Source organism: Hemitrygon akajei, chromosome 8 (genome assembly GCF_048418815.1).
Source record: "Hemitrygon akajei chromosome 8, sHemAka1.3, whole genome shotgun sequence".
NCBI lineage: Eukaryota > Metazoa > Chordata > Chondrichthyes > Myliobatiformes > Dasyatidae > Hemitrygon > Hemitrygon akajei.
The window spans coordinates 166,890,316-166,910,296 of NC_133131.1; the positions used below are offsets into that span (position 1 = coordinate 166,890,316).

The window sequence follows — 19,981 nt, forward strand, 5'->3', positions numbered from 1 at the left end:
ACCACCCTCCATAATGTTATATCACAGCTTGCACGGTCAGTTTCTTCAAATCACATTGGTGTTTATCCTGTGATTTTCAGATCATTACTGGCTTCAAACCAGAGAGGTAATAACAGAAAATACTAGAAATTTCCATTAGGTCAAGGAGTGCACAATAGAGGAATAGTTGACATTTCATTTTGGTGAAAAGTCACTGACCTGAAAAGTTGATGCTTTTCCCCTCTCCAAATTCCTTTTCCATATACAAGTTTGCTGATGACACCACAGTTGTGGACTGTATCAAAGGTGGTGATAAATCAACATACAATTGGGAGATTGAAATGTGCTGTAATAACAACTTTTCATTTAATATCAATAAGACCAAGGAACTGATAGTAGACTTCAGAAGAGGGAAACCAGAGGTCCATGAGCCAGTAATCAATCAGATTACTGATTGGATGATTAGAGGGGGAGAGGGTCAGCAACTTTAAATTCCTGGGTATCACCATCTCAGAGGACCTGTCCTGGATGCATATTAATATTATCAAGAAAGCACAACAGCACCTCTACTTCCTCAAGAGTCCAGTGCAATTCAGCAAGTCAAAAGTCTTGGCAAATTTCTATAGATAGGTGGATAGTGCGTTGACTGACTGCATTACAGCCTGATATGGGAACATCAATGCCTTTGAGTGGAAAATCCTAAGAAAGGTAATAGATTTGGCCCGGAGCACAACTGTTACTGCTCTACCTAACCGCAAACATGTGGTTGAAGAACTGTAGATGGAGCCAGAATCCACCATAGAACATACAGCACAGAAACAGGCCTTTTGGCCCTTCTTGGCTGTGCCGAACCATTTTTCTGCCTAGTCCCACTGACCTGCACCTGGGCCATATCCCTCCATACACCTCTCATCCATAAATGTCCAAGTTTTTCATAAATGTCAAAAGTGAGCCCGCATTCACCACTTCATCTGGCAGCTCATTCCACACTCCCACCACTCTGCGTGAAGAAGCCCCACCCCAATGTTCCCTTTAAACTTTTCCCCCTTCACCCTAAACCCATGACCACTGTTTTTTTTTTCTCCCCTGGCCTCAGTGGAAAAAGCTTGCTTGCATTCACTCTATCTATACCCATCATAATTTTATACACCTCTATCAAATCACCCCTCATTCTCCTACGCTCCAGAGAATAAAGTCCTAACCTATTCAACCTTTCTCTGTAACTCAGTTTCTCAAGTCCTGGCAACATCCTTGTAAACCTTCTCTGCACTCTTTCAACCTTATTAATATCCTTCCTGTAATTAGGTGACCAAAACTGCACACAATACTCCAAATTCGGTCTTACCAATGTCTTATACAACCTCACCATTATGTTCCAACTCTTATACTCAATACTCTGATTTATAAAGGCCAATGTACCAAAAGCTCTCTTTACAACCCTATTTACTTGTGATGCCACTTTTAGGGAATTATGTATCTGTACTCCCAGATCCCTCTGTTCTACTGCACTCCTCAGTGTCCTACCATTTACCTTGTATGTTCTACCTTAGTTTGACCTTCCGAAGTGCAATACCTCACACTTGTCTGCATTAAATTCCCTCTGCCATTTTTCAGCCCATTCCTCCAACTGGTCCAAATCCCTTTGCAAGCTTTGAAAACCTTCCTCACTGTCCACTACACCTCCAATCTCTGTATCATCAGCAAATTTACTGATCCAATTTGCCACATTACCATCCAGATCATTGATATAGATGACAAATAACAATGGACCCAGCACTGATCCCTGTGGCACACCACTAGTCACAGGCCTCCACTCAGAGTAGCAATCCTCCACTACCACTCTCTGGCTTCTTCCATTGAGCCAATGTCTAATCCAATCTACTACCTCTCCATGTATACCTAGCGACTGAATCTTCCTAACTAACCTCCCATGCGGGACCTCGTCAAAGGCCTTACTGAAGTCCATGTATACAACATCCACTTTCCTGTTAACTTCCTCGAAAAACTCTAATAGATTGGTTAAACATGACCTACCATGCACAAAGCCATGCTGACTTTTTCCTAATAAGTCCCTGTCTATCCAAATATTTGTAGATCCTATCTCTTAGTATTTCTTCCAATAATTTACCTACTACCGATGTCAAACTTACTGACCTATAATTTCCCTGCTTACTTTTTGAGCCATTTTTAAACAACAGAACAAGATGAGCTATCCTCCAATCCTCCGGCACCTGACCCGTGGATATCGACATTTTAAATATCTCTGCCAGGGCCCTGCAATTTCAACACTAGTCTCACTTAAGGTCTGAGGGAATACCCTGTCAGGTCCTGGGGATTTATCTACTCTGATTTGCCTCAAGATAGCAAACACCTCCTCCTCTTTAATCTGTATAAGTTCCATGACCTCCCTACTTGTTTGCCTTGTTTCCACAGACTCCATTCCAGTTTCCTTAGTAAATACAGATGCAAAAAAACCCATTTAATATCTCTCCCATTTCTTTTGGTTCCATACATAGCTGACCACTCTGATCTGCAAGAGGACCAATTTTATCCCTTACTATCCTTTTGCTCTTAACATACCTGTAGAAGCTCTTAGGATTATCCTTCACCCTGACTGCCAAAGCAACCTCATGTCTTCTTTTAGCCCTCCTGATTTCTTTCTTATTTTCTTACTCTTTTTATATACCTCAAGCATCTTATTTCCTCCCTGTTGCCTGTACATGTTATACATCTCTCTCTTCTTCTTTATCAGAGTTCCAATATCCCTCGAGAACCAAGGTTCCTTATTCTTATTCATTTTGCCTTTAACCCTGACAGGAATATACAGACTCTGCACTCTCACATACAGACTCACCAGCGGAACCAAAATTTGGGAACTTTTTGATGGACAACAAAAATACTTTAGAGGTAGAGCCAGTAACAAACCCTTACAGTCCAATAAACCCATGAAGCCCTTACACCCATGTGACCAATTTACCTAGTAACCTGTACATCTTTGGAATGTGGAGGAGACTGGAACACCCAAAGGAAACACAGTCAAGGGGATGCGTACAAACTCCTTGCAGACAGTAGCACGGGTTTCTCAAGGTGGTCCAGTTGTTTGTACTAACACAAATCACTACAACACAGTGCCTTCCTCTTGTGGAACTTCAGTTATGGTTAGACAGACAGACATACTTTATTGATCCCGAGGGAAATTGGGTTTCGTTACGGCTGCACCAACCAAGAATAGTGAAGAAATATAGCAATATAAAACCATAAATAATTAAATAATATTAAGTTAATCATGCCAAGTGGAAATAAGTCCAGGACCAGCCTATTGGCTCAGGGTGTCTGACACTCCGAGGGAGGAGTTGTAAAGTTTGATGGCCACAGGCAGGAATGACTTCCTATGTCGCTCAGTGTTACATCTCGGTGGAATGAGTCTCTGGCTGAATGTACTCCTGTGCCTAATCAGTATATTATGGAGTGGATGGGAGTCATTGTCCAAGATGGCACGCAACTTGGACAGCATCCTCTTTTCAGACACCACCGTCAGAGAGTCCAATTCCACCCCCACAACATCACTGGCTTTACGAACCAGTTTGTTGATTCTGTTGGTGTCTGCTACCCTCAGCCTGCTGCCCCAGCACACAACAGCAAACATGATAGCACTGGCCACCACAGCCTCGTAGAACATCCTCAGAATCGACCTCAGTCTCCTCAGGAAATAGAGACGGCTCTGACCCTTTTTGTAGACAGCCTGTGTTCTTTGACCAGTCCAGTTTATTGTCCATTCATATCCCCAGGTATTTGTAATCCTCCATTATGTCCACACTGACCCCTTGAATGGAAACAGGGGTCACCGGTGCCTTAGCCCTCCTCAGGTCCACCACCAGCTCCTTAGTCTTTTTCACATTAAGCTGCAGATGATTCTGCTCGCACCATGTGACAAAGTTTCCCCACCGTAGCCCTGTACTCAGCCTCATCTCCCTTGCGGATGCATCCAACTGTGGCAGAGTCATCAGAAAACTTCTGAAGATGGCAAGACTCTGTGTTGTAGTTGAAGTCCGAGGTGTAGATGGTGACGAGAAAGGGAGACAGGACAGTCCCCTGTGGAGCCCCAGTGCTGCTGACCACTGTCTGACACACAGTGTTGCAAGCACACGTACTGTGGTCAGCCAGTCAGGTAATCAATAATCCATGACACCAGGGAAGCATCCACCTGCAACATTGTCAGCTTCTCACCCAGCAGAGCAGGGCAGATGGTGTTGAATGCACTGGAGAAGTCAAAAAACATGACCCTCACGGCTTGTCCGGGTGGGCTTAGACACGGTTCAGCAGGTAGACAATAGCATCCTCAACTCCTAGTTGGGGCTAGTAGGCGAACTGGAGGGGGTTTAAGTGTGGCCTAACCATAGGCCAGAGCTGCTCTAGAACAAGTCTCTCCAGGGTCTTCATGATGTGGGAGGTCAATACCACCAGTCTGTAGTCATTGGAGCCACTGGGGCACGGCATCTTCGGTACAGGAACGAGGCAGGACGTCTTCCACATCAGAGGAACTTTCTGGAGACTCAGGCTCAGGTTGAAGGCATGGTGAAGTACTCCACATAGCTGAGGGGCACAAGCTTTGAGCACCCTGGGGCTGACACCATCCAGGCCTGCAGCCTTGCTTGGGTGGAGATGTTTCAGCTGTCTTCTCACCTGTTCAGCTGTGAAGCCCACCGTGGTGGTTTCAGGTGATGGAGGGGTGTAGTCACGAGAGCAGGGTGGGGGGCTGTGAGGAGGGGTACGAGAGGAGAGTGGAGTATGTGTTGGTTGGGGGCCGACAACAGATGAATCGTGTGGGGGATGGGCAGGGGCCACAGTGTCAAATCTATTGAAGAACAGGTTAAGTTCATTGGCCCTACCCACACTTCCTTCAGCTCCTCTGTTGCTGGTTTGCCGGAACCCAGTGATGGTCCTCATCCCACTCCAGACCTCTCTCATGTTGTTCTGGAGTTTCCACTCAAGCTTCCTCCTATACCTGTCTTCAGCCTCCCTGATCTTGGCTTTCAGGTCCCTCTGTATTGTCCTCAGCTCCTCCCTATTTCCATCTCTAAATGCCCTCTAGACACCTCATTTTGAAGATTAAAATTTCAAATCCCATTGCAGGAAACTAGGTAGGTGAACAGGGAACTCAAAACAACTATTAATACAGATAATGTTCAACTGCAATACCAGAGTAGCATTTTATTGGTGTCCCTTTCAGATTAATTGCTGAACACATTGCCACTAACATAAAATCAATTTGCTGTATGGTAAAATTTAATCCATTATGAAAACTGTTCATAGGGATCTGGATACCAATCCACAGGATCTAAACCCTATTTCCCACATGCCAGTTCACAAGATAATTTACCACACTGCTGCACAACTTCTAACAAGCGAATTAAACATGTGTTGGGCAATGTACAGGAGTCTGCAAAAACTACCAGTTTGGTACCAAAGTCAAAGGTCTCAGTTATCAAAGTTTTAATGTACAGATGTTAGTTGAGGAATACAATTATTCCTCATGAACTAAAGCCATGAGGAAATGCCAACATAAAATCCATGGAAATACAGGTCAAATAGTAGTTGTGCAGAGAAACAGCCCACGTTTCAGATCAGATGAGCTAGGTGATTCAGAGACAATTAACACTGCTGGTAGAACTCAAAACAACTATGAAGGTGTGCAATGTTGAGTACCCAGTACATAAACAAATCAGCCTTTTCAGCCAACTATTTCTATTTGAGCAAAACAAACTACAAATTACCTAATCCCAGTCCAAAAAAAAAGTACTAAATGAGATCAATACAAAATGCTTAAATTTACCTCTATAATAGATGGGGAAAGTCATTATAGCCAATTACGAAATTCAGGATTCCAAAGTTTAATGAACAAGAGTTGCCCTGTCATACCTCATGACTGCATCTTGCATTCGGAAGATTACAAAACAGTTTTGTAAACACTTCCTACCTTAAGATACTTCTTGATGTCTTCTGGCAGTTCAACACTTTGCCTACTAACTGGCCACATTTCCCAAATAGGCAAAACTTCTAACTCCTTCATGCATAATCAACATTTTATCATCTTTGTGCAACCTCTCAAGTTGTAATCATCAAGTCTGCAATGCACACCAATGAGCACCTGACCCATTTAGGACCTTCCAGCTCTTTCACACATTGTTTACTCATTTTATTTAGAGATACAGCACAGTAACTGCCCTTGCTGCCCAGTGAGGCCATGCTATCCAAATACATAGTAACAAGTCCTTTCGGCCCAACAAGCACACACCATCCAAATACACCCAAGTGATCAATTAACCCTCTAACTTCGGAACGTGGAGGAAACTGTAGTACCTGTAGAAACCCAAAGTCAAGGAGACAACGTACAAACTCTACAGACAGTGGCAGGAAATGAACCTGGGCTGCTGGTGCCAAACAAGCTGAATATTTAAAACATTAGCAACCCGAGACATTGCCGTTTATTTTATATTTGTTATGGGAGTTAATGTAAAGGCCAATTTTGGACCCATAATCCAGAGTCCCAGGTACACAAGCTCAGCCAGCATCGAGATAGACTAACAATACAAATTAAGCTTTGAAAAAGGTAGTTTTCAGTAAAGACCACAAACAGTTCAACTGTCAACAGTTCAAATGTGTCTCCAAATTTAAAAAAATCCGCAGATAGCGGAAATCTAGACTAACATAAAATGACAGAGGAACTCAGCAAGTCAGGCAGCATCTATGGAAAGAATAGATGACATTTTGGATAGAGACTCCTCATCAGGACTGGACAGGAAGCCAGAATAAGGTGAAGGAGAAGGGGGTACAATTAAGTGTAATAAGTGAAGGCAGGTGAGTGGGGGTCAGGTGGACCAGAAGAGAAAAAAGGAGGAGGGGCACCAGAGAGAGGTGATAGGCAGGTGAGAAGAGGGGAACCAGAGTGGGGAATGGAGGGGTGGGGGGGGGGGGGGAGAAAGAAGAAAATCTCTAGAGATTGCAGAAATCGATGTTCATGCCATCAGGTTGGGAGCTACCTGGACAGTGAGGTGTTGCTCCTCCATTCTAGAGAGTGGCCTCATTGTGGATTGGAATGGGAATGGCTACCAGGATATCCTGCATGCTGCAGATGGAGCAAAGGTACTCAAAGTGGTCCTCCAATCTACATCAGGTCTCATTGATGTAGAGGAGGCTGCATCAGAACACCAGATATTGTAAACAACCTCAACAGATTTGCATGTTAAGTGTTACCTCACCAGGAAAGACTGCTTGGAGCCCTGAATGAGGTGAATGGGCAGGTGTAGGACTTGTTCTACTTGCAGGGACAAGTGCAAGGAGACAATTATTGGAGGGATGAATAAACAAGAGAATTACAGAGAGAGTGATCCTGCAGAAAGTGGGGTGGGGGGGGGGGGGAGAAGATATAGATGCATTTTGTGGCAAGATCCTATTGAAGCTTGCAGAAGTTGTCGAGAATGATGTGCTGGATGTGGAGGCTCATGGTGTGGCAGGCATGGGGTATTTCTTTAATGTCTTTGGGAAAGAAAGCATGCTTCAATTAACACATACAAGTCAAAAACACTGGGTGGAACAGGAATGCGCTTATGAAAAGGGGCTTTCACAACTTTCAGACTATCCAAAGCATTTCACAGGCAATGGTGCCATGTTTAGAGAGCGAAAAAAATTATTTGAATTTGGCCAAAGTTTACAACTCCAGTTTAAACTGAAATCACACATTTCATTTTAATCTGATTATCTACAAGTTTGTTAATAATAAAAATAGTAGATGCTGGGAATATAAGATAAAAATACTGGATTGAATGACAGCAAAACCCCAAAGGGATCAGAGTCTCTCTCTCCCCTAATTGTGACATTTACTGGGAGCATTATAGATGCAGTGGCTGAAGCATTACTGAGGATCCCTACCACCCACACAACAATCCCTTGCCCACTACCACAGGAAAGAGGTACAGGAGCAGAACTGCCAGACTGGGTAACAGCTTCTTCCCTCAGGCTGTGAAACCTATGAATACCTTGCCATCAGCGAGATTTTGTCACTAGGATAGCATACTGTTCACTTGTGTTGTACAGTGCATGCATTTTGAATTATATTTTATTAACTTATTAATGGTAATCCATTGTTTAATGTGCTCTGCATGACAAGTCTTGTGAATGCACCATGGTCCGTCCAGAGGAACACTTCCATTTGGTTGCATATGACATATCATTCCTATTTGCAGGATTTAACTATCACTTGTCAGTGTTCATTCCACTTCTTCTTGATTCATTATACTGGATATCTCCCCTCTACAGACAATAAGCTTTAACAGGATACACTCAAGTCAGGTAGTTTGCTGAAAAGAAATTATAGTGCTTCAGCTAACTGCTTCCCACAAACCCTTATCAGAACATGGTCTACTGTTTCCAGCATTTTATGGTTTTTAAGATGGTTAACTTCAGTTGTTTGGAAACTTTTAAAAATTTCAATCATGGGCAAAATTCGACAGATAACTGAATTTGTGGAGAAGGCAAGCATGTATTTATCAAAGGAAAATACTTTGTTCAATTAACTCAATGTAAAAACAGATTTGATAAAGATTATAGGGGCTTTCAAAGGGATATTTGATGTAGTACATAATTAGTTTAGAATTAAGACCAAACCCCAAGGAACAAAACTGGCAGCAGCAGCAAGGATTAAAATAGTTGGTTAGGTGATGAAAAGAAAAGTAAATTCCCCCCGCCCCCCACCACCCACTGAACTGGACAGGAAAGTGTGTAATGGTACTTCAGTGTTAAAACCTCACTTAAACATTATAAAGTCCAATTCATTGATAATTTCCAAGATTCACAGTTGTTTTGTCATTTCCAGTATACAAGTATAAAAGGAGAACAAAATAATTGTTACACCAGATCCAATGCACAATAAGATAAAGGTAAAGATGGAATACGAAAATAAGCTAGCCATTAAAAGAGAATACCAAAAGTTTCTTCAGATACTTAAGTGTAAAAGAGGTGGGAGTAGATATCAGACTGCAGGAAAATTATGCTGGAGAGGTAGTAATGGGGGACAACAAAATGGTGGACAAACTGATTTAAGAATTTTGCATCAGTCTTCACCATGGAAGACACTAGCAGTATGGCAGAAGTTCCAGGTGTCAGGGGGCATGAAGTTTGTCAAGTTACTATTACTAGGGAGAAGGTTCTTGGAAATCTGAAAGATCTGATGGTAGACAAGTCACCTGAACCAGATGCTTAACAAGCTACAAGCCCATGGTATTACAGGGAAGATTCTGGCATGGATAAAGCAGTGTCTGACTGGCTGGAGACAGGGTGGGAATAACAGGAGCTTTTCTGATTGGCTGCCAGTGACTAGTGGTATTCAACAGGGGTTCATGTTGGGATAAATTCTTTTTACCCTATATGTCAATGATTTGGATGATGAAATTGATGGCTTTGTTGCAAAGTTTGCATTTGATATGAATATAGATGGAGGGGCAGGTAGTTTTGAGGAAGTAGAGATGTTAGAAAAGAACAGATTAGGAAAATGGGCAAAGAAGTGGCAGATGGAATACAGAGTCAGGAAGTGTATGATCATACACTTTTCTAGAAGAAATGAAAGGGTTGACTATTTTCTAAGTGAGAAAATACAAAAGTAAACTGAGGCACGAAGGGACTTAGAAGTCCTTGTGCAGGATTCCCTAAAGGTTAATTTGCAGATCAAGTATGTGGTAAGGAAGGCAGAATCAAGAGGACTAGAATATAAAAGCAAGGATCTAATGTTGAGGTTTTATAAAGCACTGGTGAGGCCTCACTTGGAGTATCATAAGCAGTTCTGGACCCCTTATCTTAGAAAGGATGAGCTGAAACTGGAGAAGGGTTAAAGGAGATTCATGAAAATGATTCCAGGATTGAATGGCTTATCATATGAAGAGCACTTTTGATGGCTCCAGGCTTGTATTTACTGGAATTTAGAAGAATGATGGCTCCAGGCTTGTATTTACTGGAATTCAGAAGAATGTGGTGTGACCTCATTGAAACCTATTGAATGGCGAAAGGCCTTGATGGAGTGGGAGAATCCAAGATTAGAGAACATAACCTCAGAATAAAGGGGTGCCCTTTTAGAATGGAGAAGGAATTTCCTTAGCCAGAGAAAAGTGAATCTATGGATTCTTTGCCACAAGCAGCTGTGGAGGCAAGTCTTTATGTATATTTATGGCCGAGATTGACAGATTTTTGATTGGTCAGGGCATGAAGGGATACAGGCAGAAGGCAAGAGACTGGGGCTAAGAGGAAAACTGGCTCAGCAATGATAAAATGGCAGACCCAATTCGATGGCCCAAATGGCCCAATTCTACTTCTATATCCTATGGTCTTAACACATAATACCAACAACATAACACAAATACACATGATAGCATATATACATAGATTGATTGTATGTCCATAAAGTAATACCAGGCACAGACCTTAAGGTAACTGACTAGAAAATGGTAAAGTAATGGTGGTTGGGGTATGGACGGGTGGTTGCTGTTATTGGTCATGAGCCCCACTTCTGCAGCATTGTCAGTAAATTTGACAAATTATACATTTGGAAGCAAAATGAACTCTGAAAAGGACAATAAACAAAATGTCAAGGGTGGATGCAATGTTAAACAAGTTTCAAGCCTTACATTCCAGTGGAGGTAAAACAATAAAATAGAGTACAGATTTCTAAGCAACATTCTCAGAACTCTATGCACTACTTGAAAGTAACAGAAGAATGTGAAAGCCGAAGATAATGGACTCTAAGAGAAGGTAAAGTGACTACAAGTTTTTAAAAGGTTTAAGACATTAGAGAAATGAAGAAAAGATTTACTGGACTCACCAAGGATGAAGAACTTTAGGTTACCTGGATGGGCTAGAACTAGAGGTCATAGATCAAGGTGAAAGATGAAAAATTTAAGGGGAAACTGAGGAGGAACTTCTTCATTCAGTGCTGCGAGTGTGGCATGAGTCGCTAGTAGCAGTGGTGTATACAGGTTCAATTACAAGATCTAAAAAATGTTTGGATAAGTACATAAATGGGAAGGATATGCAGGCTATGGCCCAAGTGTGGGCAAATGGGGCTAGGTAGAATAACAGTTTTCAGCATGGACTAGATGGGTTGAAGGGCCTCTTTATGATGTAGTGTTCTATGGTTCCACAACAGATTCCCTCTTTGGAGGAGGTTGCAATAACTATTTTGCCATAACAATAATAAACTTGAACAAATGGATTCCAAGTCAGCAAATTAAAACAATATTCATGCACAACACTGTAGTTAAACAATGTCCTAATTCTGCTCCTATGTCTGTTGTCTTAGACATCATTCCAGATATCATGTTCAGTTCTGGTCCTCTCACATGAATCATAGAATAAGGTTCACAGAGTAATGAGATCAAGGCCAGAGTATAAAATTACAGCCTACATTAGAAGTGCTTTGAAGATTTGAAAGATGCCAATGTATGGAAAGAGCAAATTTGCTCCAAAGTAGTGGATGCATTCCTCACAATGATAAGATTCTGGAATGCTGACGACCTTACAGAATGGAAATTTATTATTCTTCCAATCCAAATAAGCCAAGAATTTTAATTGTGCCTCTCCCAGGAAAGCACAACAATAAATGCAAGTACCTGGATCCACCCAAGAAGGTCTGTGACTTTTTTCCCCCCATATGCAGGGCAATGGCCCAAGTTCCAAAACCAATGTCAACACCTCCGAAACTATTGTATGCCAATCTCACTAGAGAAAGGGGGAAGAAAGCAGACTTCTAGGATTCTGTGGCACATGCCGCCAGCATGGGTATGAGATCAAAATCAGCAAATCTTGCGTATGCTTTTGCTGTTACTTCCTGTAGTAGCTGCGATTATAGCAAACATAATAAGAACAGTTTGCTATGTAAAACACTGACATAAATGGGCTAAACACCTTGCAGGAATTTATGAAAAAAATCTTTGATTTCATCAGCATTTCATCCTCTGCAAAACCATGTACTTCAAGAGAAGAGATAACGGCAGCTCACATGAATAAAAATAGTTATACAGGAAGTAACAGAACACTGCCTTTATGACCCCATCTCTGGTTAACTTTGCTCCAAAACATTTGTCATTTGCATGAGATTTTTATCAAAGCAGGCTTTGAGACAGAAAAAATTATAAGGTCCTCCAAACATTCTCAAGCAAAAGGACATTCAAGGATATGGCCTAATTTTAGGTGTCCATGCTTAAACAAGCTATCAAGTAATACATACATATGAGAAATACATACATATATACCATGCAACATACAAAACATGCAGGCTAGGACCACAGAATCAAGTCCAAAACAGACCACTTCTGTAAATTGCTGGCTTCCTTTACATTACTAGTCACATACTACATTAAAAAGTCAAAGTAAACTTATCAATGTATACATCACCATATATTACTCTGGGATTCATTTTCTTGCAGGCATTTACAAAATAAATTACAATAGAATTAATGAAAAACTATACACACTATGACTGACCAACGTACTAAATACATAATACTGAGAACGAGATGTAGAGTGCTCGAAAGTGTCTGTAGGTTGTGGAATCAGTTCAGAGATGTGGTGAAAGAAGTTATTCATACTGTTTCAGGAGCCTAATGGTTGTAGGGTAATAACTGTTCCTGAACTTGATGTGTCTCCCAAGGCCGCAGTACCTCCTGCCCGATAGGAGTAGTGAGGAGAGCACATCGATATAGCACACCTTGGTTCACAATATCCCAGAACTGAGGAACAGACGGAGTGGACAGCCAGTACCTCTTCCCCAGGGCACCACTGCTCGGTACAAGAAGACATGGCTTTAAGGTAAGGGTAAGGTAAGGGGAGGGAAGTTCAAGGGGGATATTAGAGGAAGATTTTTCACTCAGAGAGTGGTTGGTGCGTGGAATGCACTGCCTGAGTCAGTGGTGGAGGCAGATACACTAGTGAAGTTTAAGAGACTACTAGACAGGTATATGGAGGAATTTAAGGTGGGGGGGGGGGTTATATGGGAGGCAGGGTTTGAGGGTCAGCACAACACTGTGGGCCGAAGGGCCTGTAATGTGCTGTACTATTCTATGTTCATAAGAGTATCAATTACTCTGAAAGAATGCACTTTTGTCATGAGAGCAACATGACAGTCAAGCTCCCTACAGGCAGCAAAAATCAATGTGATCTGCCTGGGTCATTTTCCTGGTGACATACGCAGATTAAGTGATAAACATTGGCCACAACCCCCAAGAACAACATGCACTCTAAGCAGCATCATTTATACTTGCTCAGTGAATTAGATATTTAGCTTAACATTTTGCCAAAGATAGCAGTCAATGAGTCAATGCATTGGAAGCCTTTTAGCAATGAAGTGCCAGTCACGATTCTCTTGTTAACAATGTGATCTGTTTACAAAGATGTAGGTCTAGAATACTTGGGTGTACTATCTATTGATGCTTACTGAGAACAAGGAAGTTGATACAAGATCAGCAGAACCCAATTGACCACAGAGGTAATTGATAGGCAAGATATATTGGAAAGGGTGGGCATGTTTAGAGGGGTTATGTCACTGGTTGTGAATGGCCAACATCTCAGGTTAAGGGAAGTTTGGCTAAAGACAGCACAAATGCCTTTCAATCTTCTTAGGTATGGAAAGGAGGGAGAGAAAGACTGCTGGAGTTGTTAAACAGGACACCCTTGTCCAAGGTACAAACATTCCAGGTAATCACAGGCTGGCCAGCATTACATCAGTGGTGGGCAAGGCACTAGAAATAATTGGTTAATTAAAACAGCCAGTAAGAATTTGCAAAAGGGCAGATAACATTTGATCAATCTAATGAATTGACCTAGTAAAGTAACAGATTAATGAAAGGAAAAAAGTGGATGGTATCTATATGGATTTTATCACAAACTTTTGACAATGTGCCACAAAAGACATCAAAACAATGGTCATAAAAGATTGTTGTTAAGCTTGGTTGAAAAAGGCGTAAGAACAGAAAACAGTTGTAACAAATAATTGTGACTACACAATTGTTCTGGGGGGGGGGGGGGGGGTTCCCAACCTGGGGTCCACGAACCCCTTGGTTAATAGCAGGGGTTCCATGGCAATAAAATGTTGGGAACCCCATCTTGGAAGATATTCCTAAAGATTCCATGCCAAATATCAGTTCTTTATTTTTGACTCAAAGATTGGGATATAAAGAATGAAATTTCAGAAATTTGCCAAACAATGTGGTTGAAACCAATCAAATAGAGCAGCTGAATAGGCAAATAATTTAAACACAGGGAGGTGTGAACTGATGTATTTTGACAGTTAATGACAGAAATTTAATGAACGTGCAGAAGCCAAGGAGCCGAGGGTGTTCAGTACACAAATCTTTGAAGGAGGCAGGACTTACTAACTCATAGCAAAACATCGGGGATTCTATACTCCATTTAGAAGCTGAAAAGGAGGGAAATTTATACAAAATTTTTAAACTGCTCTGGTTAGGTCAAGGCCAGAATATTGCATCCAATTCTGTCATCATATTTTAGGCAAGAAATTGAACTCTGAACGTACAGAAATTTACCAGAACACAAGCTCTACAGTGTAATGGAAGCCGGTCTTGTTCTGATATATTAAAGCTGTGTGCAATATCAGAGAAGGGTTTAGGTGAAAGAAACAAAAACTATTCCGATTAATTGGTTACAAGAGACAGAGATAGATTTATGGCTTTGGACAAAAGATACAAAGCTGGAGGGATGGAGGAAGGAGGTATGCTGTTTCTACTCCACCACCAACTCTAGCAGATTATTTTTTAAATATAGCATACTCTGAGGTAACATTGAATTTGCTTTATTAAATTTACATCCCACAGCTTTCAATTTAGTCAGACTGCAAAGGTGGAAAAAGAGTGCTGCTTATTTTGTATAGATTGAGCTTGGTCCAGACCCCCCTGCAGCTCTGACCATCAGACAACCAATCATAGATGGGAAACAGTAAATTTACAGATAACACTAAGAATGGTGTCAATGGATACGACTACAACAGAATTCAGATGAACTAGAAAGGAGAAAAGGTAATGGCAGACAGAATTTAACTCTGAAAAGTGTAAAGTGAAGCATTGAGAAATTCAAGCCATTGAAGTGTATAAAATTATGATTAGGCTAAAGACACAACTGCCTCTTTAGATGATTTAATCACTCACTTCCCTCACATATCCTACCTCCTAATTCCACAAATCAGTCTGGTGAAACTGCACAACACTCCCTAAAGTACATGTTCACTGCAGATCGTCAATATCGTCGAAGTACTCAAGAGATCATCATGGCCCAGAAAAAGATGAACTTTTGAGGTTAGTGGTCTTGATTTTTATTTAAGGTGGAAAGTGCCCATATTTTTTGGGGGTTGCTGATATGTATGAATTTTAAATGCAGGTCTATTTTACTGTATTCTCCAGATATAAAGACAACAATGATAGTACTCAGCCCAACTGGGAACATTTAAAGGCTGAAGATGCTTAGTTGTAATGACATGCTTCCAGAGCATTTTGTTTATGTTGCTCTAGATAGGATGTTGTAGATCTGCTCATCAGAGCACAGCTTTATGAAGCAAATGAGAGACAGCTATCTGCAGAAAATGAAGTTTGAGAAGTATGTCCCTCAAATGATCAGGAAAGGATTGAGAGATTGAAAAATACATCATAGTTGGTGCTGCTTTTGGAGCTGACATGAAGTTAAATTTTGCCCTTAGATGGATGATATCTACACTGCAACTTGGGGAGCAGGCAGTTAAGAAGGACCCCAATTTTCCCTGTGACAAACAACAGCAACTCTCTACAGTTATATTTAATATCTCCTTCCTCAAGATGATCATTATGACCATATCTCTACAGCCTCTAGTTATGTTCTCTTCCAGATGTGGGAGAAGAGGCTTTGAATTTGTGACTAAAGCTGCCTCTTGTATCAGAAATTCATCTGGGGTATGATCTGTTCCAAGACCTAGTTACTTTTTGAATTGGTACAAGGCCTTTAACTTCTTGACAGTCAGTGGGGAAAAGGTTGGACCAGACAGTTTTAAAAAAAGATGCTAGAAATCTTGAACTTGATGTTAACCTTTTTATTCTTTCCCTAAACATGTAGCACGATCTGCTGAGGATTTCCAGCATCCTCAGGTTTGTTTGCTGTAAACCATGTATTCTACCAGAGCAACTTCTACCTGATACGTACAGACACTCTGCCTGATACCTTCATATTTTCCTTTGTTTAGGTTCAAGAGTTGGACTTCAGTGAATTAATTCACTTTTGATCCTTCTACAAAATTACGTAAAAGCCCCCTTCCACGAAGGCCCTGTATATGGAAGTTTACTGACCCTTCAGCATCACACAATACAACCCGTTTCCTTATCCCACTGATCTAAATTCACTGAAACAGACCCTTTGACCCACCAAGTCCACACAGAACATGATGCTAATCTAATCCCATCCACCTGTGTGGCATGTACCCCTCCATCCTTTGCTTGCTCATGCGCCTGTCCGAATGCAACTTAAAGCATTCCTATTTTTGCTTCCATCACCTCCCCTAGTATTCCAGGCAACTACCACCAAAAACAAAACTCCCCCCCACCTTAAAACAATGGCCTCCAATACTTGCCACCTGTGAAAGACCATTTTTCTATAAAGTCACAATTCAAATACTTTTAGTCTAACCTCAGAGTGATCTCTACAACATTACAGCAAATCATTCCCTCCAGATCTGTCCTATAGCGTGGTGACCAGAACCACACAATACTCCAAATGTGGCCTAACCAAAGTTTTATGTAGCTGCCATCATGACTTTCCAACTTTTACACTTAATGGCATGATTTCCCCTCTTCCTCAAGTCTCTTAAAGGTCCTGACTCATTCTTGTCTGCTATTTCTCTGTTCACATTTTCATCTGGTCTAAATTCTGCTGACTCCTTTAACAAACCTCCTCACTATCCACAGCTTCAGAGTCAGGTTTACTGTCACTGACATCTGTCGTGAAATTGTTTGGCAGCAGCAGAACAGTGCATTTTCATTTAACTTATTGAAATGCATTACAAACAACAGAAGTCATGGCTTTCATTTGTGGTCAACAACCTCCTGTTAGAAAACGATTTGTCCTCCATATTATTGCTAATTTGGATTGCCCAGTATGTACTCAAATACCCTTGTTACCTGTAACTAGACTAAACATGCCTGTTTAAGCCACTAACACACACAAAATGCTGGTGGAATGCAGCAGGCCAGGCAGCATCTATAGAAAGAAGCAGTCGACGTTTCGGGACGAGACTCTTCGTCAGGACTAAGGTCTTTTCCATATGCTATTTCTCAGCTCCATCCAAACCCACTACACTTGCAGTTTAGGAAAATAACTGGATTGCTGAAAAATATTCCACTAACAGAATTTTTTTTATTTTTTTTAAAAATTGGATAGATGGGGCGAAACAATATTGGTATTGCCATGACTGAGATATGACACGCTAGCCATTATAGTAAAAAGTGGATTTGTAAACAGGACACACACTAAAGAGGCAGTGAATGCAGCAAAGGTTTAACAGCACAATACCTGTACGTGGATTTTCTGAGCAAAAATACTTTCCACTCCTACTACTTTTACCCCATACAGTACAGACAGATCATCATTCTCACCCTTGATCACTTCACAATATCCGTAACATCATATTCCAGTTATGTCCATTCAGCTTTTGATTTTCTTTTTACAATCTGCACCTTCCCCCTTGCTCCAGCTGTCTTTGTATATCGTCTGTTCCTGATAAATATTGGTTTCATTATCCTGTAATGATGCTTCTTCCTCACCATCTCAGAGCACTGATCCACCCATTTGTCTTAATGCAATGAAATAAGACCATAAAACATAGCAGCAAATTCAGGCCATTCTGCCCATTAAGTCTATCCCACCATTCCATCATAGCAGATTTATTATCCCTCAAATCCATTCTCCTGCCTTCTCCCTCTAACCTTTGATGCCCTGACTAATCAAGAACCTGTCAACATCTGCTTTTAATGCTAATGGCTTGGTCCCCACAGCCATCTGCGGCAAAGAATTTCATAGATTCACCACCCTCCGGCTAAAGAAATTCCCTGTCACCTCTGTTTTAAAGGGACATCCCACTATTTTTCACCTCTGTTTTAAAGGGACATCCCACTATTTTGAGGCAGTGCCCTCAGGTCCTAGACTGTCCCACTATCAGAAATATCCTCTTCAGTCTACTCTATTGGTTTCCTATACCCTCAGGTTAATGGTAAGGCTCTATGGCATTAAAAAAAAAGGTTATGAACCCCTGATCTTTCAAAGAAATCTCATTCTTCTAAACACTATTGAGTACAGGCCCAGAGCCATCAAATGCTTCTCAGACCATTTCATTCCCAGGATAACTCAACTTTCTCTGGACTCTCTCCGATGCCAGCACATCCTTTACTAGATGGAGGCACAAACTGAATGGATGGTATGCAAAAGTAAGTTCTTCCACTGAACATTGGTATATGTGACAATGACAGGAGAATTACTTGAACAATGGACAAAGTATTGGGACTTTAGGATTGGGTTCCTGAGTCATACATTTTCTGATACTCAAACTCCATTCTAATGGAAAAACTCTCTCATTTCCCCCACACTAGAGCCTCTGAAGTACCAATTTTTCTTATCAAATATCTGGTGGCCACAAACATGTAGCAGACCATAAAAATTACCATCAGTATATGACTGTTTCTTTTTTAATACAAAAATAGATTTATACCTACACCAAAGTCCACTAGCCTCAAAATATTCCTTATAAAAAGTGTGATTTGAGTTGCAACCAATCCATTACAGGAATCCTGCAACTGAAGCCTCAGCAATAAACACCAAGATCCATAAAAGGCCAGGTGAATTGTTATCCAAGCCAAGTAAAATTCTGCTATAAAAACTGAACCAATTACTTAAAAGTAATGCCTGTCAAAAACACTTGATAAAGCAACCATATTAAAAAGCACTTCAGCTGATGTTTTCCAGAAGCACTTGAATAAGAAAAGGTATAATATTGTGTAAATTAAACTGCACACCAAATTAAAGTTAAGTTAATTCACATATAATAAACTTTATAGGTGGACGATTCTACGGAAGACAGCACAATAAACAAATCCAAATTAACACAATCAGACTTCAAAACTTACGCCTGGAAATCTACTCAGGCCAGGAAAACAGTGGAGGTGCATGATAGAGGATGGATTGGGGGAGGGCAGAGTGGAGAGAAGGGGAGTGAGGAGCAGTTGGGGATGGAGACGGTGCCAGGTTGGGGGAAGGAAAAGGGGCTGGGGAGGGAATGTGACGGGTGAAGGGTACGTGGGTTACCGATCTGGGGAGCATAGGGAGGGAAGGAGGAGTGGTTGAGGGAGGCGGGGGTAGTGTGAGGTGCAGGAGGAGCCGATTGACGGGGCCTCGGCGCCGCGCTCCCCTCACGGGGGGGTGGGGGGACCGCGGCGGCAAAACCCCCGCTCAGCCCGGCACCGATCAAGCCATTGCCCACAGCTGTCGGCCACTGGGTCCCTGTGGTAGGGGGCCGCCGAGAGTGAGGGAGCCATCGGGGAAAAGGGGCGAAGATGCGGGGGGGGGGAAAGTTAGAGACACTGCTCACCTCGGAGCCCCACAAATGGCGCTGTCACCCTCCACCGCGCCGAGCATCCTGGGACAGCCCGTCCCCCTCCCTTTAAAGGGCACCTCCGGCTCGGCTCCGCCTCCTCAGCCAACATAAAACGTCGGAGGGCAGTATTACACTAAAAGATTAAGAAGGATGCAATTGATGGCAAACTACTGGGCTAATTTGCAGGGACAAAATGATTCTCACCCTGCTGAAGGAGTGTTGCAGGAGTCCTGGGAAAATGGGAGGTTTCAGAGGGAAAACTTTAGTCGGGTAGGGAATGATATTGCTAGATCATGTGGAGTGTTTGATCTAAGGATAAATCCTTCAGTAGTTTATCCGGTT

The 19,981-nt window shown here is 41.8% G+C and overlaps 1 protein-coding gene across 6 annotated transcripts in view; it reads right to left on the reverse strand.

Moving 5' to 3' along the window:
- The window catches only part of nktr (natural killer cell triggering receptor), a 243,430-nt gene extending 223,738 nt beyond the window's left edge, over window positions 1-19,692 (reverse strand). For 4 of the 6 annotated variants that reach the window (XM_073055021.1, XM_073055020.1, XM_073055018.1 and 1 more), the window contains exon 1: window positions 19,634-19,692. In XM_073055021.1, the coding sequence (XP_072911122.1) occupies window positions 19,634-19,680 (47 nt within the window). In that variant the 5' untranslated portion in view covers window positions 19,681-19,692. The remainder of the gene's footprint in view (window positions 1-19,633) is intronic. The other 2 variants (XM_073055023.1, XM_073055022.1) reach the window with 2 other exon arrangements.
- Window positions 19,693-19,981: the final 289 nt, after the last annotated feature.